Raw genomic sequence first — 25,294 nt, forward strand, 5'->3', positions numbered from 1 at the left:
CCTGAAATGTATGTCCCCCTATAGCATTCACTGTGAGTGATGAGCTGTATAAACTACTATATCATTAATACTATTTAGTTTTTAGAAAAATGCATTTTCCACCATAAATACAATTTTTACATGCATGCAAATCATAATAAATGTATTCTAATGTAGCCCTTTAGCATGCACTGGAGAGGATTTGGGTGTTTATGTATCACCAGACAGGTAAACCTTTTAAAAGAATCTTCTTTAAAATTCCATATAGTCATTTATATTTGCATTTATTAAAGGTCTGAGCAAACAGAAGCGTGTCACAAAGAGATACCTGATATGTGAGATAGCTCTCTGTCAACTAGTCTGAGGTGTGGATCAGAGAGTTTGTGTGTAGAAGACCTCATGAGGTCAGCAGGGGCACCAGTTTGAACGTCTTTGAAGATGGTATAACTCACATTTACTCACACACACTCTGACTGAACACTGGAGGCCACCGCTTTGATCTTCTCTCTGTGTTTGACTGCCATCCTCCCCCCTTTCTCTCTCTCTCCTCTTACCCGTTCTTGTTCAATGTCATCCTCTTTATCTATAGTATCATATAACTAGATTCAGAAAACCTTCATTAGCACAAAAAGATAATTCTTATACTTGCAAACCATTTCTAACCCATCAGCTTGGGCCAAATTAACCCGGCAAAATGTGATCTGTAGAACCTGTAAATAATAATCTGGCTACTCGAGCTCCTGTTTCTCTCAGCTGATCACGACCTGTCTGAGAATGCAGACAAACACATCTTTCACCTCTCTCTCTCTCCTAATCCCCTCTATCAGTCCGGTGAGTATTAAACAAACCTGAGTGAGTCTGTAATCCGGTGGTTAGTGTTTCACCGAGCGGCCCTGTGAGGTCGCTGGGCATTGAGGGTTCGGAGGTGTGTATCTCTTGTAGTTACCTCATCCAGGATCAAAGCGGAGCAAAGACACCCTGCGTTGATCATTTGAGAAGCATGAGGTCAGCGCTGGGCTTTTATTCTCTCTCTCTGGCCAGGTCTGCAGAAACCCCCAGGAGTGCTACTGACACGGAGATGATTCTTTAATGCTGGTTTTCTTGTGCCAAGTAAACATGTTGAATAGATGTTGAAGGCGCAGCCCGGCCTGAACCTGCTGCTTGTATGTTTGTACAGTATGTACAGTATGTAGTGCCTCCACTGCGTTTTTTATTGTCAACAAACCCATGAAATGACTAAAACCAAATATGATATATGAACTGACCTCCATTGTTATCCAAACACACACGTTATAGTTTATTTTGACTCAGTCCCACATAAACCGTCCTGCTGCCACAAATACTCACTAGAGCACCAAATGTGGATTAATCCACCTCTGAAAATAGTCCCCAGAAATGCACTATTTCCTTCTGTAACGCAACATGTGATTTGTAGGTTGTAGATTTAGAGTTTTAAAGCCAGAGTGAAGATTCTGGCATCATATGAGACTATAAAACCTAATAAATCCATCAGTACGAACCATGTCATACTAGCTTGTCGCGGAGGAAGCTAAATAACGCTCCAAACTTGCACTAAATTTTGGGGAGGAAAAACTGGCAAAGCCATTTTCAAAGGGGTCCCTTGACCTTTGACCTCAAGATATGTGAATGTAAATGGGTTCTATGGGTACCCACGAGTCTCCCCTTTACAGACATGCCCACTTTATGATAATCACATGCAGTTTGGAGCAAGTCATAGTCAAGTCAGCACACTGACACACTGACAGCTGTTGTTGCCTGTTGGGCTGCTGTTTGCCATGTTATGATTTGAGTATATTGTTTTATGCTAAATGCAGTACCTGTGAGGGTTTCTGGACAATATCTGTCATTGTTTTGTGTTGTTAATTGATTTGTAATAATAAATATGTACATACATTTGGATAAGGCAAGCATATTTGCCCACTCCCATGTTGATAAGAGTTTTAAAAACTTGACAAATCTCCCTTTTAGGTACATTTTAATCGATTGACAGCCCTAATTGTCATATGAAGATAGTTTAAGCAAAGGCCTTATGGTTCACATGAAATCAGGATCTGCTCAAAACTGTTTTAGATCCAATTTTTACATAACTTTACTAATGTTACAGCTATTTTGTGAATGCCAACATCGCTAAAGTGCTTATATTAATGTGTTTGTAGCTTTCCCCCATGCTTATAGAACTGCCTGAAACAAAAAAATCATCATGTGGTCTCTCACCAGTTTGTGTGTTAGTGGGTCACTGCTGGAAAACGCCTCATATTTCAAGTTTGTACACAAAGGTTTGTTTTGAAGCAGGAATAAAGTGGAGGTTTGACATTTCAGCTGTTATATAATGTTGAGAACTTAACCTTTCTGTGATGGATGGAGTTGGTAAAGAGTCAGCGGATACAGAACTGGTACTGTTCCTCTCTGAAGACTGATGGTTTCATGGCTGTTGGGGAATACTCCAGGCGATAAACACAAACTAACGTTAGGAGGACAAACCGCCGCAGACCTCAAGTCAGCACAAACTGGAGATATATTTCATGGGAAAAGACCATTTTTCACACCAATGTCCTGGGTCGATATCACAAGACAGCTCTCCTGGTTCAGGCTGTAGTGTTTTCTTCAGAAAGGGACATATTGTGTAATGTATATAATTATCAAGACTTCAGTAGTTGGGTATATTTGTCTCCACAGGAACTTGTTTTTCTACAGTAAGTAGAAATCAACCTGTTCTCCCAACTCGTCAGATACCGCCGCTTGGTCAGTGGGTCTTATATAAAATAAATACTCGAACAGATAAAAACAGCCAGACACGACGAAAACACCAGCAGAGCAAACATCACCACCTATGATTGGTCAGTGACCCCCTTTTTCCCTCTCGATTGACGAATCTGCTTCCTCTGCAGAGGCCTGATTCCATTTTAATTTCCTCCCAGACCTACGGTATGCATGCCATCTCCGCATTAAAGCCCACAAGATTATATTCCAATTTAAACATTGTGTAGTCGGCTTTGTTTTCATTTTATAGCACAAGATAAACACTTTGTGTTGTGATTACGTTTCCACTGAAAGAGCTGATCCTCGGTGTTATTTCAGGCTGAGCCCGTAGAGGGCATTTAGACTCGAAGCTCAGAGAGACCAGCGGCACTTTGAATAATTACATTCTGATTTAAACTTGCAAACATGAGAAGTTTGAGCAACATGTTGTGTTTTTCATCGCTGCGTCCTTTTCTGGTCTTTCAGCATAAGTTTGGTTTTTAAGTTTGTCCAGTTGTTGTTTTAATAGATTGCTGTCCATAAATCAAATATTTCTGAATGAAAGTGGATTATTTTTATTCATCTTTAACGACAGTAACAGGAGCAGGAGAAATGGAATTACTGCTGACAAGAAATCAGCTTTTCAATAATACAATGATGAATATATGATGAAAATACTTTGATCAGTTAGTCAAATATGATGGATTTTATGTTTCATTTTGATTAAGTCGTGTCTATTAAGTCTTGTGATTTAAATATACATATTTTACCGTCATTCTAAGCAATTGAAATGTACAGTAGTCAATCTCTGACCGATATCAAAATATCATAACTGGCTATAAATACCCAATCACTCAGCAGCAGCGTGTCCTGATTCGCTCATGACCTGGTTCATGGTGAGTGATGGACCGAGTCACATGCTCCACAAGTCTTTTTCAAACGGGGACAGCTGTTCACGAATTACATAAACTTTGACCAAGTGTTGTAACTGCATCACATGACACGCTATCAAGGATCAACGTATTTTTGTGCAGGTAGCGTGAGAGATATAAAGTCCTCTCAGGATTTCATGCACTGCAAAAAATATCAGTCTTGAAAGGGTCAGTTAAAGTTGAAGAAAATTGAAGTTGCTTTGGGATGAACTGAAGATTTAAGTTATTTCAGCGGCATCATAAATGGAGCCTCGGATGTGCAGTATTTGGGGATTTTTAAAATGTTTTCAGTGTGTTCTCTTGATATAATCTGTGCTGGCAGAGGCTGCCTGCTTCTTTCTGAGATGGTCGTTGTTACATAAATTGAAGTTCCTTTGTAGCGAAAGGTCCTCCACATACCCGCCTAAATCTGTACTGAACAGCTCGGCCTCCAAATATTCTTACACAACAGCTTCTCTATGTGCTATAAAGAAGCTGTTGGAGCAGCTGATCACAGTGCAGCTCAGGTTTTACTGCTATTTGATATTTTAAATCTGAATTAGCTAACCTGATATCACTGTCATACACCAGCAACTTAGACTGGGAACAGGGAATTCAGTTAAAAGTCAAGGGGCTTTGCCATGTTAGAAGACCCGTAGGCGTCCATTAAAACTGGGCTCAATTATGTTGAAGAGTTTTTTTTCACATCTCGCTTCTATAACCATCGTTTCAACAGCATTTTAATGATTTAACTTCAATATGTAGCAACTTCTGCAGGATCTCCTAACGCAATTTTTGGCAAAAGCTGTACAAAGGTACGTAAAGTGGCAATAGAGTGCTACAGGAATGAGTCATGAGTTAAATGAGGAAATCATGAAGAAATGAGTTATCATTTTAGCACTTCTGGTTCCCTCGTCTGGAAGTTAATGTTTTTTTGAATGGCTTTTTAGTTAGATGCCTGAAATAATATGTTTTGTTCTACGATATACATCAATAAATATCCCACTCATGAATTTTTAAGCTTTTATGTGTTTCTAACAAGCGGCTAAATGAGACTACTAAACGTCATCACACCGACTCGTCCTCCTTTACAGCCTCGTTGTGTTTACTTGCGTTCATGCAACCGGGGTGTAGTTCGTTTATAGCCTAATGTTAGCCTTTTACTTCTGGTGATTGCATTCAAAAATCATAGAAGTGGTGTTCATTCTTGCTGAACAAAACGTGTAAGTCTCATAAACGTTAGTTTGAGCTTATTTCAGAACTTATTTTCTACAATAATCCAAAACCCAATGGAGAAATCCCATCGACTTTTTGTTGAGGGAACCAGGGAGATGCTAACTTCCAGGTTGGCCTACAACAATGTCATCCCTGGAGCGCTCTACTGCGCTTCTAGCCGCTGGAACAACCTCACAAGAGTTTTTGAAGATCTCAGATCATATTTCGCAATTTGTGGGTTACCTTCTCGACACAACCAAAAACAAAAGCGCTTTCTGCTTCCTGTTTTCTTACTTCCGGTCATTTATATAAGGGACATTTTTTATACACACAACAGGGTTAGTATGTAGATTTAAAGGAGAAGTCAGAAAAAGTGATTATTAACATATATGTGGACAACAGAGTACAACTTGACTTTGCAGGACTAATCATTTAGGATGAAGAGGAGAGGTCAGCGGGGTCAAAGGCTCTGAGTCTCCGCTTGGTTGTGAACCTGGAAATCCAGCTTTACTGGGTCACCTCCAGTTCAGACCAGTCCCTGTCATCAAGATAATAACCCAGATGTCATAGATCAGAGGTCTCCCGGTGGTCATCCTCTATCAGCAGCTCTGTGGTTGGAAGATGTCACAGGTCAGAGGTCACAGGTACTAGCACTGCTTTGAGGTCCAAGTCCCCAAAGCAATTATCTTATGACTGGAGAGGAAAGTGCTGAGTGGGCACTCTAAAGGCTTCTCTGCTCACTAGATGCTCCTTTATTGCTTCCTCATCTGTTCCTTGTCTGTTTTACTCTCTTTCTCTCAGTCTCTCTCTCTAACTCCTTAACATTAGGCTGCTTTAGCGATGAACAGTCGTCTGCAGTTGCGCTTCAACTACCCATTATTTTCATTATCAATTAATCAATAATTGTTTAGTCTATGAAACGTCAAAATCACAACTTCACAGAGCCAAATGTGACATCTTCAAATGTCTGGTTTGTTCAACTGAAAGTCCAAATACCCACAAATATTTAGTTTCCAATGATATATGACAAAGAAAAGCAGGAAATCTTATTTGAGAGGCTGGAATCAGAGAATATTATCAAGCGTTTCTCTATTTCTCCTTGAAAAATGACTGAAACGATTTATCGATTATCAAAATAGTTGCCTATTATTTTTCTGTCGATCGACTAATTCATTAATTGACTTATCGTTTCAGCTTTAGTCTGCAGTGATATTAGTGTTGAAACAACAGGGCTCTAGTTGGTCTTAACTTGGCCTTTAACCTGTTAACCTTTTGGTTGTCTAACGGGCTAGACTCAAGACTAAAGGGGACTGCGCTTTCTTTATTCACTGCTTGTACTTTGGAACTAACTGCCTGATGAATTAGGCTAGCAGAATCAGTCTTTTAAATCACACTTTTATAAACAGGCTTTTATACAAATCACTCCCTATGTACCGTGGTTCGTGAGTTTGGAATCACCGAGGGGTCTTTGTTTTTCCTGCGTTTCTCTTATATCTCTTGAAGGACCTGTTAAGGCTTTTTTTGGTGCGATTAGCTTGCACGTCAGTGTATTTATTCGAACTGTTGAATACTTTCACACAGAGTGCAAATGTACTTTGTGTTGATTGATTTTCTAAGCTTTCGCACCGCAAATAAAGGCATCAACCAATCACGTTGCGCAGAACGGGTTGAGGTAGGCCTATATTTATAAAACAACACGGAGGCTCCGTTTTTTTATAATTTTTCAGCACACTTCTAAATTGTATCTCTGTTTGTTGGTGTGTTTAGTTTACCTCATATATTACCTTTTATTTCTTTTCTTTTTTAATTGTTGCTGCTTTTGGGTTTTATTGTATGTAAAGCACTAAAGTAAACAAATGTTGTTTTTAGAATAGTGCTATACATACAAATTAAAAGAAACGTATTATTACATACTCCTAGGTGTGATGACTAGATTTGTGATGCGAAGTAGAGTTTAACCAAACATCTTCTTACAGAATACAAGGCAATATTTCAAGAACACATTTGCTAATTACTGCCTTCAGTTTGATGTGGCGTTCTGAAGACAGGCATTGTAGGTGGCACAGAAATTCCACATTTCTCTGTATAATCGCGTTAATGGATTTGCTACTCAAATAGGATTATTTGATATTCAGGCCTGTTTATGGATGCCCTGCCAGTAGCTGAACAAATAACCTCGTGACTTTTCTTGCAGCGGTCCACACTGCTTCGCTCTCATGATTCCTAAAAAAAGCACAGTGAACCGATGACCTGCAAAATCTGTTCTTTCTTTTCAATTAGTCTCTGCACTACCCCATAAATTATTCATAGAACTTAGCTTGTATTAATACCTAATAAGGATAAGTGATATTAGGGAACAGCTAGTACGCTGGCACAGCAGAGGGTCAGAAAGGTCCGAGATTACACCGGTCACGTCGACGCAGGAGGCCACATCTGAACAAGAGCAGTCCTGCTGGTTTTTATCCAAATTATATCGGTCATTACGTGCCTCACTCATGCCAGTACTGTATGGTGTGCTCCAGCTCTGTCTAATGGCTCGTACAGTAACAGGAGGCTGCATTCAGAATTTGTGAAATATGAGTTGATCTCTTGATCCTCTGGCTAGATAATGCAGACGACTCGCAACCTCCAGGATTTAATCAGTTAAATCCCTCTTTTTCACTAATGTGGTTTGAGAGGATTTCCTCTATACGTTATTACGGCATCAGGCAAGTCATTTCCTGAGAAGAGATAATTTCCTTTTTTTTTTATCTCACTGCATCATATGTTTGACCCAATTATTCAGTAAAAACATCCTCAAGCTTTCCCTTTCTGCAGATTACATACGAATATATTAGGGCTGTCAAAGTTAACGTGTTAACGCAAATTTGTTTTAACGCCACTAATTTCTTTAACGCTTTAACGCAACTTGCTATTTTTAGGTGGTAGCGGGCTCAGTTTTAAAGCTAGAGTGAAGATACTGACATCATATGAAACTAGAAAAACCTAAAGAACCCATTGGTACCAACCATGTCATACTAGCTTGTCTAAATAACGCAACACACTTATGCTAAATTTTAGCGAGGAAAAACTGTCCTGGCCATTTTCAAAGGGGTCCCTTGACCTCTGACCTCCAGATATGTGAATGTAAATGGGTTCTATGGGTACCCACGAGTCTCCCCTTTACAGACATGCCCACTTTATGATAATCACATGCAGTTTGGGGCAAGTCATAGTCAAGTCAGCACACTGACACACTGACAGCTGTTGTTGTCTGTTGTGCTGCAGTTTGCTATGTTATGATTTGAGCATATTGTTTTATGCTAAATGCAGTACCTGTGAGGGTTTCTGGACAATATCTGTCATTGTTTTGTGTTGTTAATTGATTTCCAATAATAAATATATACATACATTTGCATAAAGCAGCATATTTGTCCACTCCCATGTTGATAAGAGGATTAAATACTTGACAAATCTCCCTTTAAGGTACATTTTGAACAGATAAAAAGGCAATTAAATATCTTAATCGATTGGCAGCCCTAAAAAAAAGAAAACATAAAAGTACGCACATATCGAACACACACTCACATGTTACCTCTCTCCAAAAGGAGAACACAAACAACATCTATCTTGGCGGCATCAAAGTGGCCTTTCCCATTGATTTCCTGTTTCTGTGTCACAGAGAAACAGGTTGGCTAATAGGGCTGAGTTATGCAACAGCATGCAGCTGTGGGCTTTTTACCCATAAATCCCTGCCAGTGCTCAACTTGAGGAGATTAAAGTTGAGCGAATGCCCACCCTGACAGCAGCAGCACATGGAAGAAGTGGGCGCTGCTGCAGGGTCATTTTCACTTATTTTCACTCTGCTGGACAAGAGGGAGGAGATTTGAAACTTTTCATCCATACTCAGGGTGATACAGAGTTAACATTTAGTGTTTTTAACGTGTACAAAAAATGCATATGAATAGTTATATGTACCTTTTTATTTCTCTGGCTGCAGTTCTCTCCGTGATTAATTTGTAAAACTCAAGAGTTGTGGGTGCTAATCACAAGAGAGCTGAATCAACAGTCTGTAAAATCACTTCTGTTTGCTCTCCATAATTCCTATTTGTTTATAGTCTCATCTCCTCGCCTCTGAACGCCGGGACAAACACCGTTAATTACATGCTTGGTTCGGAGAGCTCGCCCTGTTTCTTTTTAATCCAGTCATTCCTCTGCATGTGGAGACTATGTGGAGGTAAAACCACCTGAGATCCGGCTGGTGTGTCTCTTTGTTCAGCGTCGGGTCGTCGTGTGACTTGCGAAGGGAAGCACTTATTTCTGCTCCGTCGGCTCTTTCTGTATTTAGAACTTCAGCTTTAATTAGCGAGCGCGTGCCGCCCACATCCAGGTCCACATTAAACGCATGTGACTACCATTACTCTCGGCAAAGGCACCTGTCCCGCCGCTATAAATGTGGATTTTTTTATTGCCGTCATTATTTTCCTCCCCGTGCCGTCAGTTTGTTACAATGCCCACAGCTCAGCAGGTTTGTGCTCGGTCGCCGCTTCTTGCCAAAAGATTTATTTGTTTTACCTCGTTGGTTCGGTTATGTCCGACAGACTTGGCTGAGACGGGAGCGACCGTTGTTCAGTGGAGGGTCGATAATATATGGCTTTGTACTGTCGGAGAGGTCTAGTCACAACAAAGACAGGTCATACACTGTTCCCGTTGTCACTCAGACTTATGTGTTGACATTTATTACATATATTTAATAAATTGAGGTACAGCAAAAGGGCAAGGTAGCAGGGACTGTAGAAGGTCATGAGTCTGAGTTTCTCCAAAACCCCTCTCACCTAAAACAGTTGTGACTTTTAAACTTATTTAGTTGCATTTATCAGGCTGTTCTCATCTCATACATACACACTACACCAACAAAAAGTAATGCACTGTAATATCCCACAAAATCAATTAATGTGTAATCCCCATAATCATGAGCCAGTCAGGCTGCTCCAATACACCGTTCGTATCTATACCTCCGAAAGTAATGCACTGTGATTTGTGTATATCCCATAAAATCGATTTGTGTGTAACCAGGAAGTATAAAGAGCGGCAAGCGCTGCGTAGAGAGGAGGTCGGGGTGGATGGTTAGGTCTAAAAATACCAGACTTTCACCAGGAGACCGGCGTTTGTGTCCCGTGTGAAACCACAAGTCAACGTTGATTTATTTGTAACGTAACTTCTTCACTTAAGTTACACCACTGGAGTTATTTTAAGCCAAACCATGATCTTTTCCTAAACCTAACCAGGTAGTTTTGTTGCCTAAACCTAAGTAAGCTGTTTCCTGTGAAGACAGAAGTTTATTCTGAAAAGACTGTATGCATGTAACGAGCGGATATTGACACGTGTTGCTGGACATTCGTAGGAAAACGAATGAAAAAGGAGGAGGAACTTTTTCGTAACCATATCATGAGATAAGAAGATAGATTTTGGTCTTTTTATTTACTTATAACCTAATAACATCGAACACTCTCTGTCCACACACCGTTGAATATGCATTTTCTGTTACGCCATGTAAACAAACCACGTAGGCTACCTATCAGCTGTGCGTTCAAGATCAGACTAGTACTTGCTTTCTTCCGACGATTGTGTTTTTTAAACAGAAAACACCGGTTTTATACTGCAATATTTACTGAAAATGACAATACAGCCAACAGTAGCCTATGTAAACTTTCAAGCGATCTCCTGTTGATCTCCCTCCAGCCTGTTGCCTCCTTATTTAGGTGTTTTTAGTGAAATTAGGAGGTATCATATAGATAACTCCTCATTTCAACTTCACAAATCATCCTCGCCCGTTGCGGTGCTTTTAAAGCGAGCAGCAGGAATTAATCGAAACAGGGCGTCCAACAAAAGTTCATCTCAAAACGGCGCGCTGTGCAGTGCTGTGTCATTCGCAACCAGTTAGTTCATTCCAATAGAAAACAATGCAATCAAACAAATTTTGTCACTGACGCTTGCTAGCGTTGCATTCTGTCTGGAGGGTGAAATAATGTAGGTTGAACACATCCCAATACATTAGACCTCTCTGCATTGTACACATTACATTCCTCCCACGATTTCTTTTGTGAACCTCCAACCTTAAAGTTCAAACTGCACCTGTGCTTTCCTTAGAGAATCAATAACTGAGTGGTTTTCCTGCCTCGTTGCATAAAATGAGCACAATATACTCGATGTGTGAGAGGTTGAACGTGTTGCTAATCAACACCAATGATTCCTGATTTCTTACCATGTTTTGGTGCATGTCAGTAACAGAACCTTCTCTTTCCTCTCTTCAGCCAACCATCTTTGGGACATTAACCAATGAGAGATCGCTGTTTGACAACAGACTGGTGAGTCGCCTCTATATGAACTGTTTTTTTTTTTTTTTAACTGAATTCTGACGCTCGCAAACAAGGACATTTGGGTTTTGAGGGTGTAAAGGTGAAGCCGGGTTTTAATTGAAAAACAGCAAGTAATAGGAATTTTAATTAACCTAAAATTCCTGAGGATAAAAACTCCCAGAAGCAGCAACAGATGTCTGTGTTTCAGTGTGTGTGTGTGTGTGTGTGTGTGTGTGTGTTTTGTTCTCAGAGCTGAGTTTACCCTCTAAATATGGTGGAGTTTTTGTTCATATTATAATACATTTTTAAAATAATGTCCACCATTCAAGCATTTCCCTGCATGGCAGATGGCAAAAATCGTGTCTCTTTGTTGATGATGCCGTGTTTTGGTGGAACATAAAGACTTCCTTGGTGTCTGTGTTGGTTGTGTAATGCAAATGGCGATGGCAGACAGAAGAAAGCAGCCACAGAAAGGCGATGGCAGCCACAGAAAGCCAATTAACCAGCAACAAAGGAAATTATTAAGCTGCCCGCTTGTTTGCCTGGCTCCATGTATTGGAGGAAGGGAGTTCTGTGGTGAGTCTGTGCCAACTGGCACATGACTTGTTTAATTACTTAGCCCTGCGGCACTGAATGAATCCGGCAGATTTATGGATTCGTCCATTTCCCCATTTATCAGAAAACAATAAAAGCGTCCCTTTATGTCTCCAAAGCACCGCTGGGCCCCGCGATGCTCCGTCTATAGGCCTCTGTCTGGTCTAAGTAATGACTGCAGCAGGTGGGTGGGCGGTCCGGTGTTGATTCACAGGTACAATATGTATTGGAGAGCCTGAACCCTTTGGGAATGTGAAGAGCCAAACCTGGTCCAGAGCCAGACTGCGTTATTGATGTTTGATGGCATTTGTTGGAATGTGTCCACGTTTTTCAGCCGCTCTGAGGAACAAAATCTGGCACTTCATCAAGTTTTGGATTGTTAGTGTGAGGAAAGATGTGAACCTGAAACCCTCTGTTGATACAAGTTCAACAGGTAAACACTTCCTTTTCTCAGGTTAAAGGTCCCATATCGTGCTCATTTTCAGGTTCATACTTGTATTTTGTGTTTCTACTAGAACATGTTTACATGCTGTAATGTTCAAAAACCTTTTTATTTTCCTCATACTGTCTGCCTGAATATACCTGTATTCACCCTCTGTCTGAAACGCTCCGTTTTAGTGCATTTCAACAGAATTGCGTTGCTAGGCAACAGCTTGGGTCCATGTTTACTTCCTTTCAGCTGATGTCATTTACATACACTGCAACAGGAAATAAACAATGACACATTTAGAATGTTTCTGTTTAAAACCGTGTAATGGTCTAAATGTTGTATATTTGTGACATCACAAATGGACAGAAATCCTAACGGCTTGTTTCAAACACACAATTTTTGAAAACGGACTGTGTATTTCTCCTTATATTGAGCGTTTTGATAGTTTAACAGTATTTATATAGCACTTAAATCTGCTTAATAATATAAAAGACCTGAAAATCTTACTTTTTACAGTATGGGACCTTTAAACCAATATGTGAGACTGTTAATTGTATATCTGCCTGTCAGTGTTACCTCACTAAGGTGAGGGTAATCTGCAGTTTCTGTACAAAACCTGTGGTGAGACCTTGCTGTTCCCGCTTCATTCATAAAACAAGGAGGTACTCTAGTATCAATTTAGGGCTGAATTTGTATATATTGCTATGTTAACCTGGGTGTCATGGTCATAATTTAGTTTGCCCTTGACCAAAAAAACAAATGTGAAAACCCTAAAATAAATATTATACCTAGTGGAGAGTAGGGATGTCATGAGAACCGATACTTCGGTACCAACTCGGTACCAAAATTAAAAAAATGTGACGGTACTAATTTTCTTCGGTACCGAAGGTACTTACTTATACTACTTATAGTACTATTGTACTACTTATTTAAGAAGGAAAATACATTTTATTTCATGCCTAATCATTTGAAGCTGTGAATTAGTAAAAGCAAATCCAGATAGACTCAAATGTGGATTAAAAAGAGGCTAAATAATCCCTGACACTCATCACCCCATATGTGCACCCAGTGGGGGGTCACAAATCAGCCTTTTTAGGGTTCATGGGCTGAAGCTATTGCGAACCACCACATTAGATAATGCCAGGCTTTCATTGTAGCTGGTTTAAGTCGTGCAGATAATCCACTCAGGGTTCATTTCCCTTTCCCTGAAGAACTGTGAGGTTAGGTGAGCTTTTCCTCTTCCTGTCTGACGGAAATCTCCACATTGGCCTCCAAAGTGTGAAGGCACAAGTGGAACGGGGGGGGCAGGCGCTGGCCGCGGATTATGCTAACGTTATGCATGGCGAACAATAGCGCTCTCAGTGGGACACGCAGCCAGAGAAGACAGCCGCCATGATATCACCACAGACGGCTTAACTCTCATGCATCAGGGGGCTTTGTGGGATTAATCTAATAATAAAGCCAGAATTGTGCCTAAATCCTAATTGATTTATGGACATTGTGCTCATCATTGTATAGCGGATAAATCCAACATGCAGCTGATGAACGCTATCACTTCTCACATGTTGTAAAGTAGAGCAGGAAGAAATAGCCTTCATTTCACTAGATTTCCTCAGAGGTTTCCAATGTTCAGACGTAAACACAAAGTAACAACATCTAATATGGAGCCTGATACCAATAAGTCTTTGGTGCGACTGTAATTAATTTGATGACTGCTGTAATTTAGTGACAGATAATTTACCGCAGTCATTTGTCGACGGTCGCGTAAGCTTCTTGGTTTTAATTAAAGATGAATAAAACGACACCAAATGGTTTATAATGGATCTGGAGCCTTCGACTGTTAATAAGGATTGGTTTCCCATGACAACGAAAGCAGGATGCCGACTGAGGAAGCAAATACTGTGTGAATTTTAATGAAGGTGGGGTTTTCGGTAGCGGATTGAGTGTCTCCCAGTAAACCTGTTACAGTCCTCTGCTATTAAGACTAAATACGATTAGCTTAGCTTAGCATAAAGACTAGAAGTGAAGGGAAACTGCTAGCCTGGCTCCGTCCAAAGTTCAAAAACCAATTAACCAATTAACCAATTAACGTAATTTATTTTAATATGTACACAAACAGAAAGGTGTGATATTAGACAGAGTTACGTCCTGGAACTATGTCTTGGGATTAGAGGAACATCTAAAAAAGTAGCCTGTTTGGCGACCCCTTAGATTTATCTGGTGACCCCTCGGGGGGGTCCCAACCCCCAGGTTGCAGAGAAGTGAACTTCAATTACAGGATGGTCTGTCTGACTGTGAGGCCACCCCACTCCCAACATATGTCAACATGTACTCACTCGTAGTTCATTTTAGCATCTTGTCTGTTCACCCTTTGCTAATGCCACAGAGCCAGAGCATCCATTACATAACCCCCTAAACCATGCTGAGAAAGGTATGATAAGAACATGGCACATGAACGATGTGTGTTTAACTCTGAAATCCAGGCCGGTTGCATAAGCCTGGTATAAGGGCATCGGTTATGTAAAACGTGTTTCTCAAAGAAATCAGAAGCCAAAGTGTGTCCCTTCAAGAGGCCCTGATCTTCCTCCAACATCAGCAGCCCACTGCTGGGAACGTGGACGTGGGCCAGAACCGGAGCGCTGCATTTTTCCTCATCGTCCATTTGTGTGTGTGTGTGTGTGTGTGTGTGTCTGTGTGTGTGTGTGTGTGTGTGTGTGTGTGTGTGTGTGTCTGTGTGTGTGTCCGTAACATAGCTGGCAGCAGGAATCAGCCAAGAAAGCTTGCAGAGTGTATTAAGCTAAAGTGATGCACCCGAGATACTGGACCGTCCTGCGTCAGTCAGTGTTTACATGCACCCAAGTAAACCAGTAATTAGTAGGGCTGCCCCCTCTTAGTTGATTAGTCGATTAATCGGTCATTCTTATCTTAGTCGACATAGTCCCTGTTCAGACCTGGTATTGACATGCGTCCTCAGTGATCCGATCACAAGTGGACAGCTCTAAGTACAGGTGTGAACGCACTCAAGACACATTGAGGACGCTTTGAGATCCGATCTTTCAGACCACATTCAGAGGTGGCCAATCGTTTGTGGATCAAATCAATATCCGTTCTTTGATCGGAGTAGCTAACAGAGCAATACGGAGAGAGACAGGATGTGATGTGTTTTAGATATCAGTGGGCAAAAAACTCTGTTTACATTTCCAAAACAACGTGGCTGAGGACAAGTTTTAGCTCCTGCCTTAATATTTTTGCTGACCATTTTCAAATGCACGCTATCAGATTGTTGATGGATTTGGTTTGGCAGCTGTTTGTGTCAAGTCATCTCTATGTGTCTCTTTCTATTTACCATCTTACTCTTCTGTTACATCTCTCTGTTGAACTGTCAGAGCTGATGAACAGCAAACAGGACAGCTGTCTATACAATACTTTAGAGCGTGATTTATTTTTTTATTTTTGACACGCCACTGACATTTCAGTCCAGTTGGACATGTAATCCTGTTAGAGCCCACAAGTGCCATTTGGAGGATTATTCCAAAGCACCGACCATACAGTACCACGAGTACTGGCATTTTAATATGGGTGGTCTCAGTGGGAATTAAACTCCTGACCCAGGCGGTGTTAGGGACAGGGCTCCACATGGCCCTGTTGAATTTATTATATTAATGGCAGATGTTCAGAAATACAGTGATGTCACCTTTGCTCCACAGTGCAGTGTGCGGACATGTCATCATCCACTCTTATCAATTAATTATTATTAAAAAGAATGGCGGTACCTACACTGGTGTTTCCAGCAGAGCCAAACCAGAGCTTGTCCAAAGGTCAATAACATGTTGATCTTTTACTCTACTGCATTGCAGAAGTTCATTCAGAAAGATGACTTTTTATATCCTCCTTTATTCATTACTCATCCTCATGACTTTTGGCTTCTATCGTTGCAAAACTTCACTGTTTCCCTCTTTAAAAATGATGACGTCAAGTACATTTCCTTTCACTACATCCACCCATTAAACCTAAAACTATCACCTCCCTCTCACACACATTAATCACTAATCAGTGTTCTTAATTAATCCAATTAGATGTGCCTGGCTCTGACCGTCAGTATGACTCCATCCAGATGAACAGTAATGACGAGTTAGAGTTATGTTGCTGATAATTATGGGGTTTATTCCTCTAAATAGATTTTTAAATCAGCAGTCTATCTAAGATATTCTTCTATTATATCAACCCAACCTTCAAGGTTAGGTGTCTGTTGGTTATTAACAGAATTAAATATAAATAAAATAATATTTTAGCTACTAAGCTACACATATCTGGAACATACGCTGAAAACAAATCTGTTTGCCAAAGCTTTTCATTTTTCATTTTTTTTCAAGCTCATTCATACTATTTTACGTTCTCAACTACCTTCTGTGTTGGCCATTTCTTTCATTTCATGCCATTTATCACATTGCTTTAGTGCCTCCGTACTACCGACTATATGTGCAGGTATTTGCAGCAAAATAAAGTATTGCACTGTAATTGAATTTTACTTGAATTTCAAAAACACCACCCCATTTTGACCCTCGTTTCAGGGCGAGCTGCATTGCCACAACGCAACGCATTGCTCATCTTTCCAGCCTCAAGAAGCAATTAAAGTCCAAATTAAACGACAAAATACATCATTTGTAACTGCCCTCATCCTCTAAAACGACACATGGAAGAATTTTGTGTTCTGACACCCTATTAGCAAGAAAACATAATTTGTCTGTGCCTCCCAATAATCGTTGTCCGCTATATGGTAACACTTTGATTAGGTTTAGGCACAAAAACAGGTAAGGTTTAGGGAAACATCTTGGTTTGGGTTAGAATGACTAGAGATGGCTCGATACCACTTTTTAATGTCCGATACCGATACCGCAACCTTGAGTATCTGCCGATACCAATCTGATACAGTCTTTTCCCCTCTCTTAAACAACTAACTTTATTAAATTAAATAACTTTATTTTTTCTGTCAGGGCTACGCTCAAAACATTCTGGGCTTTAGCCAAGGCAAAATGACCTGGCAACGCCGACTTAGAAGACTATATGTGACAGACTGAGCCCCGGACAGCCCCGGCACAGATACCAACATAGAAGAGCGTATGTGATGGAAATGGATTGGATCGGATTATACTTTTTTTCACCTCCGCTTTCCGATCCAGTGATTTTGGCCAGTATCGGACCAATACCGATACGTAGTATTGGATCAGTGCATCCCTAAGAATGCATCCCTTCGGTGGAAACAGTAAACAAACAGTGATCTCCTGTGTTAAAGTCTGTTGACCTCCTCCCTATGCACACTTTGTAGCTCTAAAACAACGTCACCTTTCTTTCTTCTTTGCTCCTGATGGACTAGAGCCATAAATATTACAGCCTCTAGAGGGCACTTGCTTAAACGACTATCTGTGAATGATCATGTTCTCCTGCTTCCTGCATGTTGCTGGTGTCTCCAATATAATACATACTGTGTTACATCAAAATGTTATCTTTCCTCTTGGTCTTTAAGTCCGAGCTCATACAGGCTTTCTGAAACCTTTGACTTTGTGTCCCGTTTTTGTTTTCTAACAATCTGCCATCACATTAAGTTGGGACCAATGACAGACCGGTTGCACACCCTCCTCCTCCTCCTCCTGCTGCTGCTGCTGCCTCCGAGCCTTGTGTGTGTGATCTCTGGTAACCTTCTGTTGGCATCAGACTGGACGGTGTCACACACACATGCCTTCAGATGTTACGTAAGCTTGTTATAGCGGGCCGCTCGTCTCTTCACACGGACATACACACATTGATGAACGCTGAGCCACGGGGATGAAATTAGCTGGCTGGCTAGCAGTGGGAGTATCTGGTGGATGTGTTTATGTCCAACGGTTAGCTACTTGCAAGCAGGAGCCTGCTGGTCTTGTGATTATTAGTCATGAGCCATGAACGTTGGCCTGGAGCTCGGCCAGTGTACTTTTTTTTAACGTGTGTGTTTGTGCTGCAGCTCATTTAATACCTGGTGTTCAATAACATGCTCTATAATCCTCCATGTCTGAGCTTTGAACTAAGAGGAGGAAGTGTTTGTCGTGACTTTGAAATATCAGTTTCTCCAGCGGACTTTCCAAAGAAACACCAAAGAAGTTGACTACAAAAATGCAACTGAATATTCCCCATAATTCTGTGTGTTGTGCACATTTGTGTGTTTCACATCTATAATGGAAAAGGGCAGGACGATCTGAAGATAGATTTTAAATTGTACTCCCATAAACATTTGCCACAAAGCTGCTGCTGATGAGTAGAGCGATCTTCCCCTGTGAGTGTTTTCCTCGTGACTTGCTGACTTGGTTGCTTTGATGAAAGGCTCCAGGTGGATGTTTTGGCCTTGACACTTCTACATCAGTTCCTTCCACTTAACTTCCTGGTCCGAGAACAAAAGCAGAGTTGCCCTCTGACTCGTAACCTTTAGAGTCTTATCTTCAAACAAACATCTGCAGATGTCAAACTGTGATACCAGTGAAGCTCTACCCAAACACATACATTTGGCAATGGCATCATTTATACTGTCGGCTACCTATTAGGTGATCTACATCCGGAACTTACTAAACTGTCCAATTACACAACGACACATCTTCTACGTATGGATCGTTGTTGGCTCTAAGTTCTGCAACATGACTGGAGATGAGTAGATTTCAACAGAAAGAAGCATAACAGGGCCACTAGAGTTGATAGCCTGTACTTAGTTTTACTTTAATACTTCATATACTGTTCTCTTTTTTATTGATTATGGAACGACATATATACAAACGTCTAAGCGCTGTGATGTTTCGTCTCCATTTTGGCAGAGCAGTGATCAGGGAGTTGCCCTCTGTGTGCCACACTTACCACAAAGGCTTTTTTAACACACCTCCCACACTCAACCAATAGTAATTCACCTCCCCTGCTGTTGACTTTCTGTGCGACAGAGGGTCCAAATGACGGCGTTGGCTAATATTCAGATTTGCACCCCTCTGCCTCCACCCCCCCCTCTCCAAATCCAGTAATCCGAGAGGAAATGAAATTGGCTTAGTGACTTTCCGACCTGTTTGGGGAGGGAGCGCCACACAGGACTGCAGTGAACAGTTTAAGCTGATTAACCCCAATAAGGAGGGTTATCTTATTAAAGCTTGACTTTAGAGGCTGTACGCAGGCTGGCTCTATGAATATGAGTGAATACAGGGAGTTCATTTATGAATGTTGGCTCAAAAAAAAGCTTATGCAACGTGTTTTCAGCTCAGGCCAGAAATATTTGATAGGATTTTATGGTTACAACACAGTAGACATGTTTTCAACTCCCTACTTTTATCAGTTATTTATGCTGGACAGATGACCCACACATTTGTATGGGTTAGCAGCAGCACATTTTTTTAAAGAAATACAAATGTTTTGCAAAGTCACATAGTTAACGACAAGTTTTATGTAAAATTCACCCAACTTTTTAGTATAGATCACAGCCTGTAACAGACTCCCTTCCAACTGAGATGCCAAAAGAAAGAAGGTAAAACCGTGCTGCATCCATAGAAAGACATGGACATGGACTTGGTCAAGACCAAGTCAGGCTTGGTTTCCTGCAGTGTCCTATAATAAAAAACCTGGCACAAGTGATCATAACACAGTGAACATTGGACAAAAAGGACTCTACCCCTCAAAGTCTTGGTCTTGTCTCGGTCTCGATACACTCTGGTCTTGGTCTTGACCTGGTCTCAACCCCTCAAAGTCTTGGTCTTGACTTGGTCTCAAGCCCTCAAAGTCTTGGTCTTGTCTCAGTCTCGATACACTCTGGTCTTGGTCTTGACCTGGTCTCAACCCCTCAAAGTCTTGGTCTTGACCTGGTCTCAACCCCTCGAAGTCTTGGTCCTGACTTGGTCTCAAGCCCTCAAAGTCTTGGCTTTGTCTCGGCCTCGATACACTCAGGTCTAGTGTCGATCTGGTCTCGGTTTAGGTGGTTTTGACTACAACACTGCATGTAATGCTCAGAAGAAACACAGGATATCATACGAACACAGTCTCTAGTCCTGATTCTGGTGGTCAAACGTTGGTATCAGTGTCACAAACAACAAACACTGTAAGTGCAGCTAATTGGATTCATTAGGAGCTCATTAGTGATTGGCTGCAGTGTTTGTCCAATGGGGGTTGGTAGTTTTAGCTACATGGATTTAATGAACCAGGAGAGATTTGACTTTTCAATCAATTACAAAAGGAGGAAAATACATTATAAAAAACATTTACATATATAATATTTTAAAGTCTGTATCCATATGTATCTCCAAAAGAAGAAAAGGTGTAATGTTCTACCTTTATGTTTGTACCATGGACATACTTTACAACAATATCATACTTGTGTACTTTGATAGGCATTTGAAAATGATGCCGGCATCAGACACCTCTAATTACGAGCAGTCACGGTGGTGTGGTAGAAACAGTGAGGGTAATGAGTTTAGGCAGTGATCCGTAAGCCCTCGCATTAGTCATTACGGGAGGAAACGCCAACCTCCACCCACCTCCTGCTTCTTTCACTTGAATAAAAAAACAAACAATCAAAGCGACGCCATTAAATATGTGTGTTTTTATCTGAATCCTGACTGAATGTGATATTACTGTATGCAAAAGAAGAAAAATATTTGTCAACAGTTCTGTGGCTTTAAATGAGACTGTTTGTTTGATGTATTTCCTGCAAAAAACCTGGCACAAGTGATAAAAACACAGTGAACATCAGACAAAAAAGACTCAGTGTAACTGAAAAGAAAAGCCAAAGAAAGAAATAAATTACTGCAGTGTACTGCTAACACCATGACAACAATATCTGGAGTTTATCTATAAAGCTGAGAAAGGTAATGTATTTTAGAAACTTTTTTCTTTTATTTGTTTAAATTCTCTTTACTTCCAGACAGCAATCAATAAATCAAATGCTCTGCAAATGGACTTTTGGAGCTAATGTTTTAGTTTTCCGGTTGTGACATATTTATCTTATTATTACATTATATATGAAAATAATGTTATATGAAAATAAATAAATAAATCACTTCTATCACTAAACTTTCTCAATGTTACACATTTAACATATCATGTTTAAACACCAAACATCTCTTAACAAACTCATAAACAATTGATTTTTCAATTGAAAATAATTTTCATGTTAAAACATAAGTAAGGGGTGGTGTCCACTAAAGCGTTTTCTTTCCTGAGGGCAGCGTATTTTTTTTAATGATTTGCAATGGGAGCGCCGCGTATTTACGCTATGCCAAAAACGGCAGGAGCGTGACGGGGCACTTATGGTACATGTCCACAGGGGCGTTTTTTTTATCGCAAGTGATCGCCTCGCTTCCCAGCATTGGACGCATGATGGGCTGCCACTAGACACAAGGCACCTGATTGGACGGGCTGCTGCTCCAAGCTTTCAAACCGGAGCCAATCATTTGGAAACTTTCCTCTTCTTATTTCCCGAAAATAGTTTACAGAAATGAGTTTCTGAAAACATTTTATGCGAGAAATAAGCCATTTAGTTGCTGAATCTGCATTTACTTTGGATCGACAACGTTTAGTTTAAAAGTTTCTTGGGAATTTCTAGAGGCGGCGAGTCTCGTTAGACGACCCTGATTTGCATAAAGTAGCCTAGACCTCAACTTTATGCAAAGGACGAGAGGGAGATGTGACGCCCCATCTGCTTACATAGACAATGAATGTGAAGCGTGGAAAAGACGGAGCCTGTGGACATACATCGACACCATGAGCGTCTTTTCTGCGCCGAGCACTGCACGTTTGCCATTTTATTCAGCTCGTTGAGAGTTACCCAAATGTTCAATTTTGGGTAAAACGCTACGCTCGTCACTGTCACTTTTTATCCAGCAGTCCAATCACAGTGGAGGAGGTGTGGGATAAATAGCCCACCACAAAGATGTGATCAAATGCTTTTAGCCATAAGACATTTGGAGTATTCTCTGCTGTATTGGTGGCAAATAACATATTAAAGGACAGTGTACGTTGGACATACATACATATCAGTTCTCATGTATACAGTATATGAACACATGTATTTTAGTTCCTACTTAGCAGCCCTGCGGTCAGATTGTCTTTATTTCTCTCTGTCCATATTGCCCTTTAGAATCAAAAGCAGTAACAATGCCGTGTGAAGCTGCGGGGTGAACCACAGCTCCTCTTATCATGTCCCAACACAAAGCCTCAGAAAACATTTGTGTTTCAAATTTATGCATTAAAGATGCTCAAGGCTGCACTATATGCATACATCAGCTATTAACACAAATGGGATTTCAGATCAAATAATAAGCAGTTAGTCTTTGTTTGCCATTGTACTGTAAGGAGACACAAATCATAATGTTGGCCTCAAAGGAGGCTATTTCCTCTCTTAATATTAAGGGGGCGGAGGGGTTGCTTCATGTTTTATTCATGATAAATCCTGGCCCGTGGCAAGCAAAGGCTTTTTATTCAGTTAAGTGAGATTACATTCGTTAAGTCATTTGTTAAATTGTACAACAGGATAAGGCTGTGTAAATTTGCACGCACTGTCTGGCACAAGGTGGCGTGGCTGTTGGCACGTCTGTCACGGAGCTTAACAGGGAATGACGGGATCTGTGAGGACCGCAGATACTAGACTGATACAGCTGATGTAACTAACTAACTAATGTCAGATTATAATGAAACATGCTATAATGGTAGAATTTAGATGACATATTCAAACTGCTTCAACTCAGTTTTCTATCATCTATGACAATGTAAAGCAACAACTCGTCCCATTTCAGAAGCTGGAACCAGTGTATGTTCAGATTTTTTTTTTTTAGATTATCAAAATAGTTGCTGATTAATTTAGTAATATGACTAATTGATTAGTTGCTGTGGCTCTTGTGGAGTTCCTGGTTGGTAGCAGTTATTAGAGGCAGAGCATGGTTGGTTATATGAGGCAGGTTACATGAACATTTTACCCTCATTGTTGGGTTTGGTTAAACATATCGCAGCTGTAGAAGCTATTTATTTAATGGTACACGTAATAGAGACAGTGCACATTATGAAACATGTGAAATGTGCCAAATGTGTGTTTTTCTGTAGTTATTTTTGTCTGGCTGTATTGGCCCTTTTTTGTAGTCGTTTTGTGTCTTCTTGTAGTCTTTCTCTGTCTCTTTGTAGTCTTTTTGTGTCTCTTTGTAGTCTTTTTCTGTCTCTTTGTAGTCTTTTTCTGTCTCTTTGTAGTCTTTCTGTGTCTCTGTAGTTATTTGTGTCTCTTTGTAGTTGTTTTGTGTCTTTTTTATGTCTCTTTGTAGTCTTTTTTGTGTCTCTTTGTAGTTGTTTTGTGTCTTTTTTATGTCTCTTCGTAGTCTTTTTTGTGTCTCTTTGTAGTCGTTTTGTGTCTCTGTAGTCTTTTTGTGTCTCTTTGTAGTCTTTTTTGTGTCTCTTTGTAGTTGTTTTGTCTTTTTTTGTGTCTCTGTAGTCTTTTTGTGTCTCTTTGTAGTCGTTTTGTGTCTTTTTATGTCTCTTTGTAGTCTTTCTGTCTTTGTAGTCGTTTGTGTCTCTTTGTAGTCTTTTTGTGTCTCTTTGTAGTTGTTTTGTGTCTTTTTTATGTCTCTTCGTAGTCTTTTTTGTGTCTCTGTAGTCTTTTTGTGTCTCTTTGTAGTCGTTTTGTGTCTCTGTAGTCTTTTTGTGTCTCTTTGTAGTCGTTTTGTGGTCATTTGAGTCTCAGAATAATTATTTGTCAGAATAAAACATATATCATGTCCCAGTCATTTTGAGGGAAACCACTGCTCATTGTTTGTGTGTTTACTCTGAGATGGTAATGCAGTCATTGTATATGTATGACTTTAAGCCACTGAACCATGTTAGTCTGACATTAAACACTAGCGCTTCTCAGCAAGCTCAACTGTAAAAAGTGGATCTTCTACATTAGATGTGCATATATTATCAACAAATCATAATGATCTCACAGCTGCCAAATTGCTTTGCTCAGAGCTCCCAGAGGTGTGAACAGTTTTCTTTTTTTCTTTTGGCAGCTCTGCAAAATGCCAGCCGAGCTGCTTTCATTGATTTCGAAAAGGTCAAGTGCGCAGTTGTTTGCAGAGGCGTAATAAGAGCGCTTGTTTTCAGTTCTCTGATCCAAAGGGCCGCGTTGTGAAGCTGCCAGATAATTAATGACGGAGTAATTAGCAGGTTCATTGTTTGTGTTCATCCATTATGTCACCGCAGGTTGACTGTTCCTCTTTCACTGTGATTTTGATTGACAGGGGGGGTTATATTATGTGTGTGTGTGTGTGTGTGTGTGTGTGTGTGTGTGTGTGTGGGGCATAATTTGCAAACCAAATCTACACCATGTGAGTCTAATAATGAGAAGGAGGTGCTGCAGAGTAACATCTATATTTGTGATGGTGTGAGATACAATGTGTGATCCAAACGTAAAGAAAAGCGGCCTTTAAACTATGTGTTAAACGTGATGATATATAATAAATGTGGCTGTCAATCGATTCAAATATTTAATGCAATTAATCGCATGATTGTCAATAGTTAATCGTGATTAATTGCACATTTTTTATCTGTTTAAAATGTACCTTAAAGGGAGATTTGTTAAGTATTTAATACTCTTATCAACATGGGAGTGGACAAATATGCTGCTTTATGCAAATGTATGTATATATTTATTATTGGATATCAATTAACAACACAAAACAATGACAGATATTGATCCAGAAACCCTCACAGGTACTGCATTTAGCATAAAACAATATGCTCAAATCATAACATGTCAAACTGCAGCCCAACAGGCAACAACAGCTGTCAGTGTGTCAGTGTGCTGACTTGACTATGACTTGCCCCAAACTGCATGTGATTATCATAAAGTGAGCATGTCTGTAAAGGGGAGACTCGTGGGTACCCATAGAACCCATTTACATTCACATATCTGGAGGTCAGAGGTCAAGGGACTCCTTTGAAAATGTCCATGCCAGCTTTTCCTCGCCTTTCAACTTTTAGAATCCTCACCAACTGTATGTCACTGTAGTTTGTTTGTTCATACTCTTAAAACAGCCTACATGTATACT

General features: G+C 40.3%; 1 protein-coding gene across 1 annotated transcript in view; it reads left to right on the forward strand.

The window, feature by feature from the left end:
- rasgef1ba (RasGEF domain family, member 1Ba) overlaps nt 1-25,294 on the forward strand; it is a 131,047-nt gene that overhangs the window by 20,082 nt on the left and 85,671 nt on the right. Inside the window, exon 3 of the mRNA XM_074639452.1 lies at nt 11,159-11,212. Coding sequence (XP_074495553.1) covers nt 11,159-11,212 — 54 coding nt within the window. The remainder of the gene's footprint in view (nt 1-11,158; nt 11,213-25,294) is intronic.

This window comes from Sebastes fasciatus, chromosome 6 (assembly GCF_043250625.1).
Source record: "Sebastes fasciatus isolate fSebFas1 chromosome 6, fSebFas1.pri, whole genome shotgun sequence".
Classification (NCBI taxonomy): Eukaryota; Metazoa; Chordata; class Actinopteri; order Perciformes; family Sebastidae; genus Sebastes; species Sebastes fasciatus.